The 20445-nt window shown below is 43.3% G+C and overlaps 1 protein-coding gene across 1 annotated transcript in view; it reads left to right on the forward strand.

Moving 5' to 3' along the window:
• The window catches only part of spryd3 (SPRY domain containing 3), a 47867-nt gene that overhangs the window by 17585 nt on the left and 9837 nt on the right, over positions 1 to 20445 (forward strand). Inside the window, exons 7-8 of the mRNA XM_061075136.1 lie at positions 8234 to 8383; positions 19138 to 19195. Of these exons, the coding sequence (XP_060931119.1) occupies positions 8234 to 8383; positions 19138 to 19195 (208 nt within the window). The remainder of the gene's footprint in view (positions 1 to 8233; positions 8384 to 19137; positions 19196 to 20445) is intronic.

Consider the following 20445-nt stretch of genomic DNA (forward strand, 5'->3'; position numbering starts at 1 on the left):
AGGATTTAATTATCTTCAGATGTTCAGTTGTGGTCTGAATATTTGTCCTCATACAAACTCTCATTCCCTAAAGCGGTAACCTACAGTAACATGCAATAGAGTTCGACTCGGTCTGCATATTTTGCATTATATAATATAATAATATATAATGTGAACAAGCCCAGCTGGTGAAACGGTCATTTATCACCAGGCCAGTAAAGTTCTTGGTTTGGTAACTAACAATAACATTTGTTAAGTTGGTGTTTAACAGCAGAAAGAAACTCTATTTGATCACATGACCTGAACTCGAGCAGCTGTTCTGTCCCTGAGCTCCTTTGACGGCTCCAGCTTAGAACACAATAAGGAATTTGATTGATCTGTTCAGGCCTTTTGTTCAGCACCGATAAATTGAACATTCTTTTCCAGGTGAAGTGACTTCTTGTTTTCTGTACAGTTACTTCATCACATATGGATTGTTGGACTTTCTTTCTATACCTTTGTCACGGCTGCCAGCGGACTGTGTCTTAAGCAAACAGGGCAAGTTTCGTAGGAATTCTGAAATGAAATATGGTTTATTCTTCGCTTGCTGCTGCTCTGTGTTTGTCCTGAGAGGAGACATTTGGCTGAGGCTCCCGTGCGTACGTGCGGCTCGGTGTGAACGCAGGCCTCCGGTCCTCGGCCTCCTGCGTCGTCCCGGCAGCCGCTGCGCTCACCGAGTTAATCCCCTCAGCTGCGGATGAGCGGGCCGGTGAGTAAGTGGACGGCACCTGAGTCGGCAGTTATCGTTTTCACAAGTTTATTGGCCCATCTCTCCCCCCCCCCGCCCTCTTTCCACCTCTCCCCTCCACGTGAAGAGATTAAAACTCCTCAGGATGTATGCGTCTTACCCTCTGACACGTGTTTTTGCTGAGCAGTTAAGATTCTTTTTACATATTGTTGTATCCATTCACAGCATCTGCTCTTCTGTCTGAGCAGATCTAGTGTGTGTTTTTAGATTTGAATTATCCTCATTGCTCTGCAGCACCTATACAGGTTTCCTGTTTCCTGTCTTCCTCTTGGAACAATAGATTCCAGAAGATGTTAGAATCCCAACATGACTCTGCTGTTTGATGAATGAAGACAACTTTCCCTTCAAGTTGTTGCAGCCTATCAGTGGCTCAGTCACAGAGGTGTAAAAAGTACTGAAATATTGTACTCAAGTAAAAGTACCTTTACTTTGATGAAATTTTACTTAAGTACAAGTAAAAGTACCCATCTAAAAATCCACTCAAGTAAAAAGTAGTTAATTTAAAATGTACTTTAAGTAAAAGTTACTTAGTTACTTCCAACAACTTGATGGGGGCCGCTCCTATACAGTGCAAAAAAGGACAAGGGTTCATAAATCCAATCCAAAAACAGTTCTTTTTAATTGAAGGAGAATCTTTACAAATATAAGTGCAATGACATTAAACATGTCAAACATTTAACATTAAACATGTCAACACAACATTTAAGAACTTTTGGGAGGACATGTCAAGACATGAACCACATGACAGCTAAAATAAAAAAAGTTAAAATGCCGCTGTCCCACTGTATATTTAAACTTTTGGTTAAACTTTGGTCCACCTTTAGAGCACTAGTCTACAAACATCTTGCTGAGATGTGGCCACGGGTTTTCTTCATCTGCTTTAATCTCAACTTGCAGAAAGTTTGATGCTTCCGCTTGTTGGTTGTCCGCAATATCATCCTTCTCTAGCTCTCGTGACATTGACTCCATCATCCTCTCTATGCAGCATCCACCACCAGTGTTGTGCAAGTTCACACCTCTCATGAACAAGTTCAGTTCATACAAGTAAACATGAATAGTTCACAATTTAAATTCTGAACTAATTCATTGTTCAGTTAATTTCATAGTTTTAAGGTGGAAATTGAGAATGAAAGACTTAACTTGTTTTTTAAAGAAAACTTTATCCATCACTACCCCTTGCCTTAAACTGTACTTCGTATCTATCAATTACTAAAATAAAGTTTTTTTTTTAAACTTTGTTTTATTATTGCTAATTTTCCCTGTTTATTTATTCATACCCTGCAAACAAAAGGCACAACAAATCAAAGTTTTGATACATTTATTTTGAAATGGTTTCTTTTATTTTTAAAAGGGACTAATACGGAAAAGATCGCTACTGGCAGGTGTGCCCCGCGTCTACCACTGCAGTGAGAATTGCCTTGCGCCTTGAACTATGTTTGTTTTTTACTCAGTAACGGATGTATTTTTCAATGTAGCGAAGTGCAATACTTCAGTCAAAATTTACTTAAGTAAAAGTAAAATTACCCATTTCAAAAACTACTCAAAAAATTACAAAGTACACAAAAAAACTACACAATTACAGTAACGTGAGTAAATGCAATTCGTTACTTTACACCTCTGCTCAGTCATGATGTCTCCAGTTCTCTGACCTGAGCAGCGTAAGGGAAGAATAAACCAGGATTAACTTCATTAATCAAAGTTGAAGTGATCCCAGTGCAGTTGCACTGAAATGCTGAATAAAAATGTGCCGTTGTATAATAACTACTAGTTTTGAGTTTAAGCGTCAACTATGTTTTTTTTACTTTCATGATTCCAAAACGTGGTCTTTCAGTTCGAGGACTTGTTGATTTCCCGTTCAGATGTTGTAACGCTCTCACTCAAAACCCGGCGCTTGCACTCAGATGGAACCTGCGTGAGCTGAGCTCTGCTCCGCTTGTGCTCAAACTGCACTTGCACTCAGATATTTTGTTGCTTGGGCAGATTTCCTGCGCCGCAGCTTCAGCTCCTCACACGTTTCCAAACCCACTGCACCATGCAACTTATTTGTTTACAGCTTTGTCATACGCAGCTGGTTGTAAGCTCCATATCCCTGGAGCTACTGCTTCCCTGACCGGACTTTGTTTTACTTTGTATTTGTGATATATTCACAAATCACAATTTGCCTTCTCGGGCTTAATGAGCTGAAGAAAGAAATACATATATCTGATTTTTCTAACTCAGTGATAGATGCAATATATTTTGGTGATAAAATTGAATTAAAATAAAACCTATTAGTTTACAAGAGTGCTGAGTTTTTCTCTTTCAGCACAACAAGCCTACGATAGCCATTTTCTTCCAATCTTTGATATTTGACAGCATTCGATGCTGCGTCAGTGAACCTGATGATAATCATGGACAGATCCATTTGTCTGCTTCTCTGTATTTCTGACACTTTCTTGTTGAATCCAATTATTGAGACTTTGGGTCAGATGGAAGTTTTTTCCAAGGTGAAGTTGTGATAACCAGTATCATCCTTTCCACTGAAATACAACAATACATGAAGTATAACTGAATTTGTTATACCCTCAGCTCTTACTCAAGAGTAACGCTGTGTTTTTATACAACGTTCTTGTGGAGTCGTAACTTTTAACAGCGCCGGTGGAAATACTTGCCGGCATCCGAGCCGCAGGTTAATTTGGGTAACATCTTCCCAGCAGTGGTAACTGTGATAACAAAAGGAATGTATTAAAAGGTGATGAAAAGCTCCACATGGCCTGTGAGTGATGAGGTGTTGGTGAAGGACAACAATGTAGGTCCTTGGTTCTCACAGGTTTCAACGGAAATCGCACAGAGACGATTGATTGATTAAATCCGCAAAGTAACTGTACAGCGACTCAAAGTGTTCAGACCTCTTCACTTTGTGTTGTGATGCAACCTTGAGCTAGAATACATTTACCCTTTTTCTCCTCATCAATTCAGAAATCTCATAATGATGAAGCAATAACAGAAGTTTAAAAAGTGTCTTTATTTCGAGTAGAATTACAGAGCTTTTATTTTTGAAAACTCTTGAACTTTCGAACTCAATGGGCACTGCACTGGTAAGAAGTCTGAAGGATCCAGGACTATTCAGGAGCTGGTTATTCAAACTGAGCCGACATGGAGGAGGGACCTTGAGGTGACCTTCAGAAATCCTGCAGAAGAACAAGTCTCAGAGCAGCACTCCACAGATCTGAACTTTATATCACAGCCTCTTCTGAGAGAAACACACATGAAAGCTTCTTAAGAACTCTTTGATGAAACTAAGAGTGAGCAGTTTGGCCTGGAGGAAACCAGACATCGCTCCTCACCTGTCCAATATCAGTTCAACAGTGATGTCAGCATCATGCTGTGGGAGGCACTGGGGGACTTGTAAAGTTTGATGGAGAGCTGAAGGGAGTAGAGCACAGAGATATTCTTCATGTTAATCTGCTCCTGAGCTCAGAGGACATCCTGGCTTCAGGTAAAACCAAATCATGTAGGAGTTTAAGGTCTTGAAGTCTGGATGATTACGATTGCGAGTTCTTCAGTATTTTCACAATAATCGAGACAAGATCACGTTGACCCTGCTGCAGATGATAGTGCTACCAAGACATCGCCCTGGAGGAGAATACTTGCTGACATTCTTCTGTTGACAAATATTCAAAATTAAGGTTATAATCTCTCCTCTAGTTCTCGCTGAAGACTAACCAGCAGGACTGTATCTTAGCCTTCTGATATTTATTTGTGCCGCTACTAACATTAGAGCAAGTTCTTGCACGGAAGTCTTTACATTTAGTGAACATCCGGCTCCTCTTGAGAACATATGAGGAGGTGTTCTCTGGCTGACTGCTCCGTCTGGCACGATAATGTAAATATCCTGCTGTGTGCGATGCGCTTTTATTTTAAATTCCTCTTCACAGTGTTGCTGCAGATGTGACGCGGCATCCCAGACAAAGGTCCCCTTGTTTTGTAACACATTGTCCTCACATGCCAGTTACAGCTGTTTTTAAAATTTATTTTGCACATCTTTTGGTGCCAAGTGTCACTTTGTGTTTTCATTTCTGTCCCCCTGGAAGTGCTTGTAATGACACATTACAGAGATATTCATCTTGGTTGTTCTTTGCACAAAACAGAGACTGATGGACCCGTCCCATTTAGCTTCTGGAGACCATCTGACCTAAGTGGGATATTAATTGGAGCAGGGAAGCACAGCCACTGTTCTAGAGGCCAGAACCAGCTCATATACTTTCCAAATCAAAGTGGCACAGTTGCTCTGTATCTGTCATGTAGTTAATTTTAAGTTTTTGATCACACTTATACTGAAAATGTATTAAATGAAGTTGTTGCAATGAAGGAAAAAGGGTAGAAGGTGAGGAGGTGCAAGAAAAGCCACCTAAAAATATACCTTTACAAAGGAATTTAATTACAAAAACCCAAAGACGCAGCAGAGAGAGAGAACAAAGTGTAATGGAAAGAATAAACACATGAAAGCAGCTGAGCTATGTTGACTCACCAGCTGTTATGTGATGTCTAATCGAGTTAATGAAGAAGAGGATAAAGAGGAGGTCTCCTCATTTCAGGTTCTATAAGTTCCCCCATTAGCGGTGACAGGAAGCTGGCAGGACCACTGGTTGGGCGTTGCATCTGTTTCCCAGGCAGCACCTCAACAAAACATGGCCTCGCACACCACCTCCACCGCTCTCCTCACCCGGAGTTACAGGGGAGAGAGAGAGCACGAGAGAAGGGGGTGGGGAGAGATATTATCAGTTATCACAGTGAGATTTATTTCGCTCAGAGCTACGTCTCTTCTTCTTCTGCCCTCTTGTTTCTTTCCTCCTTCATTACTCCGCAGCAAGAAGCAAATAAAGGGTGTGACTGAGTGAACATCAAACTGAACTTTCCTCCTCTCCTCAGAGAGCAGCAGCTGTCCAGGCACGAAGGTGAAGCTGGTTCTGGAGACATTAGAACACATGAGACTCTCAGACGGCAGCTCTGACACTGTGGTGAATAATATGCAGTCACAGAATGTTTCTCTTGCTCCATGAGCCATGTTCAAACTATACATGCAGATGTTTTTAACTAAAGGTAATACATGTGATATTAAAACCATAATTTATTTATTTAATCAAAGAAATGTCATTAAATTAAGTTCACAGCTCAAAAAAAATCTCTTTAAATACTGTTGGAATTGTCTCAACCAGACAATGGAGACAGATTTTTTTCTGCAGCTTTATGCAACCAGACTGACTGTAGCTGATTATTACATAATCATTGCCACGGGCGTTAGCTTAATAATCCTGTAAAGCCAAACCAGTGTATGTGCTGCTCTTCCAACTAACACCAAGTTGCACACACACGTAAATATCCGTCTCTAAAACATGATTTTTCTTATCCTCAAGAACCATGAACTGTTTCCTGAGAAATGAACTAAAATGCCACGAAACTTCCTGGATCTGCCCCCTGATCTGGATCTCTACCAAACCTAAAACAGTTCCTGACTCTTCTGACTCATTCCACATCCTTCCACCTGGTTCGTTAATCTGTCCAGTGGCTTTTGCGTAATTCTACCAACTAATAGAAAAACAAACAAACCCAGATGAAGAGATAAACTCTGTGGAGGAGGCAAACGTCCCCTGAATCAACCAAGCACTCTAAGATATCACTCATTTAAACATGCATCAAGATCCCTGAGTTATTATTTGGAAAATCTGTGAAAAAACACCCTGCATATGCCAACATTTCTTTTTTGGCTCATGTCCCATGTTTCATAAGAATCCATTGTGTAGTTTTTGTGTATTCCTGCAGACTAACAAGCAAATGTATTCATCTTCAAGTTCAATGAGTTCAATACTCAGTGAAACGAAGCGTTATGGACATGAAGCACTTTTGAAAATCACGGGTGATTGTTGTCTTTCTCTCAGTGACGTTTGGCAGTCCACCTGAACTTGTGTAATTTATGGCCACACAGAAACTACACACACACAAGTTCTCAGCAAAAGGTTTAATCCATCATCAAGGTCGGAGACAGAAATGAAACTTTTCGCCTGCGCTCGCTTGGTTTGTGAGGAGTTCTCAGTTTGATGGATCACTAAGCAACAGGGAATAACAGAAATGGAAAATGGTAATAAGTTCATTGAGACACTTGACGTAGATGTTGAATAGCTGTTCCCTCCAGGTGTGTCCTTCAAGTGTCTGGCTAGTGAAACATAGCACACCCAGGCGGCTTTACACGCACGCAGGCAAGCACACGTGCACACACACACACACACTCACACACACACACACAATCACACATACAAAGGCTGAATAACAGAAGTAATTTTGTCCACCCCCACCTTGTCTGTCATCCCAGTCTTTCAAGCCGGGGGCGTTTATTCTTCTCACTCACTCACACACATGGACTCGCATGTCATGGAAACACTGTTCAGCCTAAAGGCTTTGTGGTTGCCTAGCTGCCCACCCACTCACCTGTACTCTCCCAGCTTCACCTGTTTAGATGCTAAGGATCAAAATAGACCTGAAAGTAATTTCATTATCAGGTAGCAATGGTTGTTCATACTTGTAAAATGGGCGGTTCAGTGAGGGTTGGACTGGATTTGCAGGTGTCAGTCTACCACTCACTTAGGGCCCACTTGCAAAAGCCAGTTGCACGGGTAAGTCCTTCTCCTGTTGAACAACACTGGGCTTAGGATCCTGCCCAAGCTTGATCTGCTGTGACTTCTCCATCTCGACTCTCCACCTCAGGAAGCCGACCTGCTGGCCCTTCGTGTCAGGTTCACCTAACAAACCTTTTCTAAAGAGTGAGGCAGGACAAGTAGATGACTACTGGATGTTGGTTTCCTCAGAAACTGAATAGCAAGTCTGAACGGGGTCTTTGAGAGAATGCTGTGGTCTTAACATCCGTCCTGAGTGATGCAGAAAACAACCAAATGTGCAAAACATTGTGCAAAAGTTCATCAGAGTGTTCAAGTCAGAACAGGTTGTCTTCAGTTCCTGTGAAAAATGACGTATGATGGAAGTGAACGTCACTATCTTGTGTTGATATGAGTTCAGGTCCAAGTTCTAGTATTTTCAAGATCAGTGATTTGTCCTCCTCTGTAATTGTGGATCTCAGATGGTGGAACAGTTAAAACCACACCCGTGCATGCTAACGTTAGCCAGGAAAAAAAACCTGAAACGAATTTAGTTAGTTCTTTACCCTAATTGATGCCTCACTAAAAACCAGACGTGATGTTTAATAAATTCACAGGTTCTGCCGTTGTTATGGAATCGGACCTGAAGGTTTGGACGCGGCTCTGGATGTTACATCACGCGTCGGATTTAACAAGCTGATGAAAGAGCAATAACTCAGTGGATAATCTGAGCCTGTATAACAGCATATTTTTGTTTAGTTTGTCGCTTTTTATTTTATCTCTTAAATTCTGAACCCCATTCCTCTCTCCCTCTCTCTCTTTTTATTGCCTCCCTCAGCTCTTGGAGTATGTTGGCAAAGGAAAGAGCATCATGGACGTGGGCTTGGCCCAGGCCCGGCAGCCCCTGACCACCCGCTGCCACTATTATGAAGTGGAGATCGTTGATGCCGGGGAGAAGTGCTACATTGCCCTGGGTCTGGCACGAAGGGTAAGCTTTCTAAGAAACCAGCAATTTTTCACAACTTCACACGCACCTCCACTCAACAGGGAAGCTTCTTTTTAATATGGCCCTTTCGCTCATGTTATTTTCCACACTGTCATATTTAAGGCAGTCGAGCTCTATTAGCTCAAAGGATGGGCAGTGCATTAATATGGCTCTTATTGGCCAGTTCTTGCAGCATGCTCTCATATTCTGGTCCCTATAGATCAACAAGTAGCTGAGCTAACAACATATTAACCCATTTAGACCTGAGGTGCTGAAAGATGACGCAGTCTCAAACCTGTGGGTTTTCCGAAGAGCTGAAAGAATTGCTAACGTTTGCTGAAGCAGGAAGAAACTTAGAATAAAGATATTCTGTAGCTTAAACATTTGGGTTCCTTTGTAAGTCATTGTTTTTTCCCTAAACTCTTCCTCATCCTCATCGTCACGTCCCTTAACGACTGAGCCTCGGTCAGAAGGAACATGGTCTGCGTCGGAATCTGCTGTTGATTTCATATTTGTTTCAACGAATATCACTGCTCTGAAAAACAGACTACATCACCTTTAGTTAATTTCATCTTTCCAACGAACATTTCAGCAAATCACGATGTATTTCGATCAGTCACATGACTTGAAAACGATGATATCACAAGAAACGGAAATACTTCAAATGGGAGAAGCACCCAAATGTCCTAAAGGTGTATACAAGCATATGTTGCACCATGTCAACATGGGTTGGTTAGTTATTAGATCCTATGAAAAGGGGGTGAAACCACATGATTGACAGCTGAGACAGAGCACACGTATCAGTGAGGTCTTGACGCTCCAGTCACTGATCCCCGCTTCACAGACTCTGGCTCCGAACAACGTCAAAGCAGAAGGTGACAGCGTCCGTATCCATTAAATGTCCGAAGTGGAGATTTGACTTAGACAGAGAAGAACTGGAGGAAGCTGCAGAACTTCCTGTTTCTTGCTGTGCTGCACCTGTGGCCTGTTATATGCTGCAGAAGCACTGGAAGCTTGATGAATCCATTTCATCTAATGCTTATAAATCCAAAGTAAGAACTAGAGACGGATCTCTTCAACCTGCCTGGTTACAAAGCTTCAGTTTTCAAAGTTGATTCTTATTTCTCCACTATTTGTCTTCTTTAGCGTTCTCCCTGTGCCACTTGGCGATATTCAAACGATTCCTGATCTCAATGAGACTTGTTGTCCTGGTTGAATAAAGGTTTAAAAAATTCTTTCCTATTATCCATCAGCAGAGCCATTCCTTGTGGATCTAATGGTCTACTTTGGGAACATGAAACACTTCCAAGAGGAAAATACAATTAGAGAAATTTTAACACCTCTCATTTGAGCCCTCATTTCTTTTTCCAAAGAATGCACATACGGTTCCCATTTCAGAATTAGCACTGCGGCTCTGCGAGCGACTATTACCATGTTGATCTGCTTTGAAGGATAAAACCAGCAGACCTGTAGATGCTTTGGCACCGACTTCGAATGATAAACAGCAAGAGATGCCAACGCTGAATAAAAGAGAGGTTAACATTTCAATACGCCGCAGCCAGGATGTTAAGTATGAGCAGTAACAGTTGAGGATGTTGCACTAGTTACACTAGAGCTGTTTGGAATCAGCCTTGTTAGGCTTATTAGAGCAGGATTAAACTTGTATAAATGTCTGGTTTCTGATAGATGGATTCGCTCATAAAAACTATTTCATTACATTTGTACCTAATATTATTCTTCTGACTCGGTAACTACGTCTTTGACAGCCCAGCTCATGATTTGTGAGCTTTTTACACCTTGTCAGTTTAGCCTCGAAAGTGTTATGAGTGTGAGATATTAGCGACTGGCCGAGCCAAGGCCCGCGGAGAGCTGCCAGCACCGGCTCCCCCAGGTTCCAAACTCTGCTCCTTTTAATAACAAAAGTAAATGATGAAACTTGTACAACATTTTTCAAGGTCTCCGAGGCGGTTTATATAAAACAGGAACGGAGGAACTCACAGGTCATTGAATAACACGGAGACAAAGAGAGCTTCAGACGTCTGAAGACAGAAGTGGCTGAGCAGGAGGAACACACTTAGGCAACATCCACTCGAATATGTTCTAGTTTGGAATGCAGCAGAACGTCTGCACCATTCCAGAGTTTTCCAGCCTCTGAAACGGAGATTTGAAACTGCAGCTGGTTCTGTTTCACTGTGAAAACTTCTGGGTTGTGTTTTAGAAAATTAGTCTTTTTGGAAATGATGATGCAGGCCCTGAAATTCGCCTCCTGATTTGGTAAAAATAGAAATACAACATCTAGATTTAGCCTTAGACAACAGATGTGTGTTACTCACAGGTTTCCATCCACTGAACAATTGTAACTGAATATCCTTTTTGTAGACAGTCTCGTTTGGGTTGTTGCAGGTTACGTAGTCTAGCGATAGCACAGATTCACACCAGTCGGTAGTTTTTGTTCAGTTATCTCAACGCTTGCTGGACTTGTTTATGAAGGAGGAGCTGGAATTCGCTTTCTCTCTTTTATGGGTCCAGTTGTGGTGACCGCAAATGACCAGACTATCAAAACTCAGAGCGACGAGCAGATGTGTAACTTCGGTCGCCTGTGAAGCTGCTTTCAGACCCACACTGAACTCCAGGTCATCTCCTGGAATGATCTGTGTGTGAGGACACAAGTCAGTTGCTGCGGACGTTCTCCAGAGTTTCTCCTGCCGGCCTCCCGGTAAACACTCTGGATAATGTTTGAGTCCGTGTGAGAACAGCAGGACTTTCTGCAGAGGAATAACAGCTACAGCACATAGTCTGATAGAGTTGGAAGAAAACTATATTCAATCAAGCTGCACCACATTTCACTCCCCTGATATCAAGACCCATTCATTATTCTTTTGGGAAAATGTCTCACAATGTTAAAGAATGAGAAGAAAATTATTCCTGGAACTGCTCCAAAATTTAATGAGTTCTTTCCTGGACTTTACCACATCCTTCCACCAAGTTTCATGGAAATTCGTCCGGCCGATTCTGTGTAATCCTGCTTCTATAGAAACCAAGAATCAAACGGACAGGGCTGAAAGCATGGGCTTTAAATCACATCATACTCATCACATACATTTATTATATTAACTTTGATTGTGATCTGTTTGATTGTGATGCAAAAACTAAAACTAGAATCCCCTCTGATAGTCCATGTGCACACACATCCTCTGGGTTAAACCAACAGACGCTGTTCCCATGGGGGAGTAGGAAACCCAGAGGTGATAACTCCAGTCCCATTACCTCCTCAGAGTTCCCCTGTCCTTTCTGTTTGCTCCACCACTTTTCTCCCTGCATCTGGCTTTCATTATAAAGATATTAAGCTTCAGTCCAGGAGAGGTGATAAAGCACCAAATGGGTAATGACTGTTTACTCTACAGCAGGCGCAAGTTTGCATGCTGCTCTCTTTCACGTAGCATCCTGTGGTAAGAAAGCAGAAACACAGATCCACTCATTAATACCAGGGTGTCTCTCTCTCTCTCTCTCTCTCTCTCTCTCTCTCTCTCTCTCTCTCTCTCCCTCTCCCTCTCCCTCTCTCTCTCTCTCTCTCTCTCTCGTAGATCTTCATCTTACAAATCTCTTTCTTCCTTTAAGTCTTAAGAAATGAAACACAAACGATGTCCATCCATTGAGCATTGACTGTAAATAAAGTTGGATGACACGTCTCCACTTCTTCCCTTTGTACCAAAATGAAGCCAAAATATCTTGGCAGGCGGCCATCTTGCCCTTTTTGATGTCATCAAGAGCCGAACCTGCCCAGTAGAGATTGTTGAGTAGAGCCGCTGCATTGACTCCCAGCCGATTCCCAGGCTCGACCAATCACAAGTCAGCCTCAGCTGTCAATCATGACGTCTCCCCCTGTTTTTATATCATCAAATAACTCAAACTGATCAGAAACATCAACAGAAACAATCTATTGATTGAGGTTATAAATAGTTATGGACCCTGTTCAGACTCTGTATAAACAGCTATCCTGAGTGATCCAATCACAGGTGGCCAGCGCTAAGTTCAGGTGTGAACACGTCCACATCCATCCTGAAATCTGATCTTTTCTTAAATGAGGAATATCTGTATTTAATTAATAAATTAATTTAGTCCCTCCCCTCTTGTTCTCTCTCTTCAGAAACATCAGACACTACTGTAAACTAGAAACAACATCAGTTGATTGATTATTTTCATACAGAGCAGGAAGTGACATCGGATCACAAGTACTTGAAACCAGGTGTGAACACAGGTGCTTCATCCTGAGCGGTCATCTTCTAACCAGAAGCTCGGCGGTTCGATCCCTCTGCACGTAGATGCACTGTACGAATGCGTTTGTGTGTAAAACTGTACTGTAAAGTGAAAAGATCATATAAATATAAACCAATTCACTTAGACGGTCACGTATCCATCAGCGTTAAACGTTATGATGTTTGTGATCCTCAGACTTCTCGTCTGGTGCCATGCGCAGGTCAGGATTTCATTTCTCCTGATTCACGGCTGCAGAACTAATGACTCAACCATCAGCTGCAACTCTGTGTTTACTACTAATTAGAACTAATTACTACTTATTATAAAACACCAGCAATAGGATGGTGTGCATGTTAAACATCACAGACTAACATTCCACAGCGTGCACCCAGTACATCACAGAGCCGCCAGCAACTATTAGACTTGTTTACATGAACAGTCATGGTTTGAATTTCGCTGTTGATTCTGGTGAAAATCTTTTCAAAGGTGGAGTACAAAGGGAAAATTGAGGCTCAAGATATTAAAAATCAAATTGGGTTTTTAAAAAATGTGGAAGTACGTTCTTGTAATCCCCGGAGTCTCTGCTGCCAGTTTCCTTTCCAACAGGGAAGTCAGAGGAACGCGTGCTGATTTTAAATGTTTTTCTTTAATGTAGAGCAAACGTGTTTTCTGTAGGTTTGTTATCTCAGGCCCGACGGCTGTTCCCAGAACCTGACGTGACCCTTTTCTTTCTCCGCCGTTCCTCTGGAGAAAAGCCTGTTAATGAATGTACAGCATGCATATGCTTGGTATGTTGGTGGGTTGTTTTTCATCCGGTACACACCGGTTGCTAGGATGTGGGACAAAGAGAGATCTCGCCTTAGTTATGAGGTGGAAAAGTGTAGGGGTGAGATGGGTGTGGGTGTTTTTGGGGGGGTGGGGGGGGGGGGGGGGGGGGTGGTAGCGAGGTAAAACATTAGGAGGTAGAAAAATAAAGGGAAGACGAAGATGAAAAACACTGAGGAACGAACAGGACGACCCTCATGTGCTGCAAAAAAACATCTTAATTCTGTTAGTGGGGGGGGGCAGGAAGTGGAGAAGCAGGTAGGGGGGGGGGTATAGGATGTAAAATCTAAAAGATTGATGGATAGGTGTCATATCTGTGATGAGGAGTGAAGGGAAAGTGAGTTTTCTGAGTTCACCCTTGGCCCCTCTATATTAATGATTAGTGTATTTGCTCACTCAAACCTATTGTACCTACAGAGCCATAAAGCCATATATACACACACACACACACACACACACACACACACACACACACACACACACACACACACACACACACACACACACACACACACACACACACACACACACACACACACACACACACACACACACACACACACACACACACACACACACACACACACACACACACACACAATACATTATGCATTCCTTCACACAAGCGGGAAACATGAAGTGCTCTGCGACCTGGAATGGCAGCGTTTCCTCTGTCCTGGTTTGCCCCTGGCCCGGGTCCTGGGAACAGTTCCCTTCCTCTTCCTCCTGTGATGCAGCAGTCCTGCCACAGACTTCTAACCGCGGTTCCTGTGACCTTGTTTATTCCTAGAGGTCAGATTGATATAAAACAAAAGAGCAGCCACTGCCAAAGCCTCGGATCGGGAAGCTGTAGAACACACAGCGCCCTCATTCATCTGTAATTATTATCAAACGTGTAGGTTTTTATTCATTTTTTAAAGCTAGCTAACAAATTTTATAGATTTTTCTTATAATTTTGTCTTGGTGTCAATTTTTTAATGTCTCTCTATAGCACCTTGAGTTTCCCTCTGTGTATAAAAGGTATTTTATGAATACAATTCCTATTTTATTTAGTTTTGCTTCTCAAATGTGAGAATTTTATTATTTTCTTAGTCGTACATGATGAACTGAGTCGCTTTGTGTTTCTGAATGTTGATTGGATAAAGCGAAACACTTAACCCGATTTCATCCTTGTAAAATTCCAGCAGACGTTTATCACTATTTCCTGCCATTTTAAATACAATACAATGAATCATTAATATGAGAAAATATGTCGGCAAGGAAATCATTTTTACGACACCACTCATGATGATAATCCCAGGAACAGGAATCAGCCACAGGAAATTAATTGAGTTGCATGGAGAGAATGAAGCCGTAGAACTAAAGAAGAGATTTCTGGCAAAAGGAAAATACGGTTTTATCAGAGTGAAACACTAAAGACGTTTTATCGGATCAGTTCATGGACTCACGTACTCCCCAATCCTGGTATCGGAACATCTCTTATACTGTTATAATTTGAAGATGTGTATGTGTGTGTGTATATATCTATATACCTATATATGTGTGTATATATGTATATGTATTAGAACACTGCTAAGCTACCACCCATTCAGCAACAGAACAAACTTGGTCTTGTATCAGTTTTATCTGTTTGTATAGAGAAAGCACTTGCATCCGTAAAAAGTGACAGACTTGCCCGAACACATAGACTCACAGATGGGCTGTAATTTTCCTCTCTCCAGTCAGATCCTCAGCTAATGTCAGACAGTTGCTGTTATCGTGTGGGGAGCCAGAGGTTTCAGCCCGATGACACAAGGTTATACAAACAGACCTGCATTAGTTCCCTACACAGTCTCTGCCCAACCCCTATAGGTGAGGTTGTATGGGCAGGTACCAACAGAAACACCCGACTTTCCCTTGTTCCAAACTTCAACACACACACACACACACGCACACGCACACGCACACAGCTTTAGTTATATTTTTAGGCAGCCCTGTGATAAGCCAGTTTGATATCTGCAGTAGATGATGGGTATCTGCTTCCACATGGTTTTCCTCTCGGCCCGCACCTCCACGCTCGCTCTTCTCTCAGACTTGTTTACTCTGCCTCAGTGTGGAAATGCAGGCGGCTCTGAGACGCTGGTGTTGCACCGAGGATCTGAAGCTGCAGGTCCTCGCTGCAGGTCTCCACCGTGTTTCCAAAGAGAACGGACCAGCTGATTAACTCTGCGTTTCATCATTTCATCATGTGTTGATAGAGAGGTGTAGGTGTGAATTAGTGGCGCCACCCCTGATCACAGCAGCTGCTGTAACTCCCAAACCACAGCAGGTTGGAATGTTCCTCTTATCAGACGTGATCTGTTCCAAGTCCAACAGAACAAATCCTTTTGTTTGTTGCCTTCTTGCTACTTTGACACTCATGATTAATGCTACTTGGCAAAGTGGAGGTTATTAAATGGCAAATTTGTATCGCTCCAAATTACTGGCAGGAATACAGACTTCAGTATAAAATGCTTTTTGTTGCCTGTCAACAGTCTGCGGATTCCTGTTGATGCAACAAAGTGGTTTCCGACGCGTGCAAGAAGCTTCAGCTACTTGTTCCAGACACAGAGTCGGCCTGATGTAGATGTTCTGCTGTGGAGCTCCTGTGTTGTTATCCACAGCCCAGGGACATTATCTGGAGGGAGTCGGGAGGAGAATCTCCGGAGAATGTCTCGAGCGACTGACTTGGACATTTACGGATAATGTGCAAAGTTTATCAGAGTTCAGTGCGTTCCTCTTATACTGCAGTGAGGCTCGAGTTGGTCCTGGTGTTTGAAGTATCGATATAGACAATAGATTTTCAGATATTTCCGTTTAGGCCGATCGACTTGCCGTTCTCAGTAGTCGTTGCTGTTCTATTCAGATATATATTGTGAAGCTGCATTCTGTGTGTAGCGACGGGACGGACAGATCACACAGAGGAGATGAATTAGAGATGATGGACACAACAATTACTAAGGAGACAGCCACCCAAACAGGCATTTACCAGTTGATCCATTTATCAGACACAAGTCTGCGGCTCCCATTAAAGCGCTATAAATCCATCCCTAATTATTTTATTTTCTTGCCGTTCCTAATGTTGTCTTATTTCAGCGAGTTCCTCCAAATCACCGATCACATGTGAGTCTGCGGATCATCAATCAGGGAGCGAACCAACACGCAGTCTTTCCTCCTCGCGGAGATGAAGCCCACATGCCAGTCAGCCAGAGGAATCCTCCGGCTTGTGGTGGAGACGAGGAGAAAGAGGAGCAGACTTGGCGGATCAGCGGCTTTCAGGCTTGGAGCAGGAGCTGCATTCCTCCATGTCTCCCTGTCTTCCTCTGCTGATGTCTCACTCCGTCCTTCTCCTGCTCGCTCGCTCGCTCGCTCGCTTCCCCCCCGATCCATCTCCATTTCCTCTTCCTCACTCCCCGATGGGGTTGTCAGACAGGACCTCTGGTGTTTCACTGATGTCCTGACCTCACGCTGCCTGGCCTGACCTGGCGGCTGTCGGCTCGGCCCCATCACTCATATCTCTGCTCCTCACAGGTGCTAATAGGAACAATTTAATTTGCCTTCTTTTGCTTCTGAGTAATGTGTTGCCTCTCTCAGTCTCTTCATCCTTCATCGGGAGCCGTTCTTTTGTTTGGATAAAGCCGTGTTTTCTTTTACAGTGACCTGCTACAGGCTGACCTGCTTTTCCTCTTTCTTGGACGTCACAGTGGTCGGATTTATTAGACTTGAGAGAAGATGAAAATAAAAGGGCCTTTTGGTTTTCTGTTGCTTTTTGCCTGTTAGTACGAGCAGAAACGAAATGCAGCAGCGGCGAGAGAGAGAGTTCACCTGCAAGAATATGAACAAGAAAGCATTTAGAAGTAGGTATAATGTCATTCCCCTCCTCCTCGTCCTTCCTCTCTTGTTCATTATTGTGTTTCTACAGTAATTGAGGTGCAGCCTAGAAGACAGATAAAAATCTCTGGTAATTACCTCTGAGTCATACTCTGATCTTATCCCGAAGTTGGCCCACTAGTTATTTCTGTTGGCATCATGAGGCCTGGAGAGAGACGTCCATACTGTGCAGACCAGAGAGAGAGACCAGATATGGAGTCCGTGCAGTCACTAGCATCGGTGAAAGGAATACAGCAACCGGATTCAACCTGTAGGGATCAGAATTTTCGTCTTCGGTTCATTTGCATACAAAGCTGCGGATGTTCGAACTGACGGCCGGCGAAACTCCTCCCTCAAACCCCCGGCGAGGTGAAGTAGCTTGATGCCCGTGTTGGAGCGATGTGCACGAGCTGTAGTAAGATTGATATTCTGCATTTAAAGAGTTCGGAGGGTGGTGACTTCATTATTGCAAGAATAAACATGCGAGGAATGGATCGAAAAGTGAGGATGTGTGTGTATGTGTGTTTTGCTTCCTCTCTTTATTCAAGAGTGTGGTCGTCCAATTTGAGAACTTAGAACCTTTTCACTCTAAACCCTGAACTCCCAAATAGCTCCTGCTTGTGTTTTAGATTTGCTCTGCTTGTGCTCAAACTGTTTCTGTGCACAACAAACTTCTGTTCTTTGATTCCTTGTTCTGCACTGGAACAAGTCTATCACAATACTCCAACCAATAGAATGTCAGCTTTAGTGTTGACAAATTAAATCTGTTTCACTTTCTCACAGAAGCCGTGTAAGTGTGAGGAGAAGAGCTGAAGCTGGAGTGCGAGTAAATCTGACCAAGCAACAGAATATGTTAGTGCCAGTGCACAAGCAGAGGAAATCTAAGAACAAGCGGGTGTATGAGAGCAGAGCATTACAAAATCTTGAATAAAGATTAATCTATGTGTGATCACTTTACTAATATTTGTTAGACACTGAAAGCAGCTCTTTGCTCTGTATCATCACATGACCTCTGAGGCTGCTCTCACCTTCATTAAGAACGTGTGGATGTGAGGCTGATACAGACTGACGGAAAACTTTCTTTATATCTGAGGCTCGTGGTCGTAAAATAAACCCACAATCACAACTTATGGATCAAAACAATTTTATCAGATTCAAAATGTGATAAAATGAAGTAGCCGACTAGACTGATGACACAGTAGCCACGCCCCTTATTAAACAGTATAAGTTCCTCCTAAAGGTTGTAAATAAAGACGCGTCTCCACTTCCTCCCACTGAGGGTCGTGTGCTCCCATATGGTTGCCACCATCTTGTGGTTTTGACGTTATTCAGATTCTGCAACAGTGATATTATTGTGTAGCTGCGGTATCGAGCTCCGACGCACACGGTGCACACAACTGATTCCAGGTCCGTCTCAACTGTCAGTCATTATGTTTCCCCCGGTTTTTGATATCATCAAATAACAAATGTAAAACAACAATCAACAATCATCAGTGGGATGAGAACGACCTAAATGACAGGAAGCGTCTTTGAGAAACATTCACCATTGTTCTTTTTGGTTCTCTACCCTGTCCTGTCAACTAACATGGAGCAGGCAGAGTGTATGATTTATATTTCAGCCAACCACCAGGGGCAGATCCATCTTTACATTCACTCTACGGTTCAGTGAAACTACCAGGCTTCGTTTTTCAAGTGACAAACTGCATGTTGTTTTCTGCGTCACAAAACCAATCAATCCCTGTGACATTGTGCATCTGTAATCTGTGTGTGTCTTTGTGTTTGTGAAGGACTACCCCAGGAACAGACACCCGGGCTGGAGCCGAGGCTCGGTGGCCTACCATGCAGGTGAGATATTCACCATTCCTCTTTTTGTCTTTTGTTATTTTCCCAGAAAGAAGTTGTGTTGTTACTTCCTCCGTATGTGTGGAATTCCTCTGTAGTCCGTGTGGAATGAAACACACGAGTTTGATATACTTCCTCCTGAGCATCTATCTGCTGCCTTCAGATGCAAACATCACAGGGATGTGGAGGTGCCTCACACAAGCAGAGATCAAGGAGCCGCTCGGGCAGAGGAGACGGACAGAGAGCAGATAACACACATGGTGACAGCATCAGGAGAAGGAGAAGGATTGTATCTCCATCCCAGTTTAGTCAAAGTTATCTTCATCTCCCTCTGCTTTCACACACACACACATTCAGTGTTAGTTGTTTGTGACCACAAGCCCGAGAGAGGTATCTGCACCGGCATCTGATTCTGCACTGAACCCCCCCCCAGCTCCCAGCTCCCATTCCAGGCCTCAGCACCCGTCGCTATCAGCGCTCAGAGATCAGCTGCTGCCGTGTTGTGAGGAACGCGTCGGCTACAGCAGGTCGCTGGTTGCTATTACAACCGAACGAGCTACAGTGGGAAGCCGGGTGTTGATCTGACAACACACTGTCACAGTCGAGATCTTGTTCGTCCTTATCTGAGCAGAGCAGTGAGGAGCTCGCTGGCTTTCATCAACAGGACTTTGGTCTGAAGCGTCTCATTGTGAATCGCTCTCTCAGGGGAGTTCAGCCGCTCGTACTCGGATTCACACGCCACTGATGTCATTTTCTCTCCATGGATTTCAACCCGGAAATGAGCAATTCTTTTTTTTTAGGTGACGAAGTTGTATAAACTCTCCGTTTGACCTCCCGATCTATCGAAACCCATTTTCTTGTTCCATCCGCACATTCCAGTCGATGTTCATAGTCCTGAATCCAGGTGTCCCCGTGCGGACTCTGGACACATTGGTAATAACAGTTGATGCTGTGTGTCCTGCCAGGGGGTGGGTGTGTGTGGGGGGGGTTGATGCCTGGTCGCTGAGTGACAGACGAGACCGATCCTTCACAGAGGCTCACCGTGCCGGCCCCAGAGGTCTCGCGCTGCGGTCGGTCTGGTTTGGCGGCCGTGCGCTGGACACCACAGACATGTGCACGCCCCAGCACAGCTCCCATTAATCTTATTTGTTAGAGACTAAAATCATGCATGTGGTTTTCCACGCTGTGCACATGAGGTTTTTGCCTTCCCGTGCTTTGGTTAAGGTGCAGGCTCTGATCCAGCTCCTTAGAAT

This window comes from Limanda limanda, chromosome 7, assembly GCF_963576545.1.
Source record: "Limanda limanda chromosome 7, fLimLim1.1, whole genome shotgun sequence".
In the NCBI taxonomy this organism is placed as follows: domain Eukaryota; kingdom Metazoa; phylum Chordata; class Actinopteri; order Pleuronectiformes; family Pleuronectidae; genus Limanda; species Limanda limanda.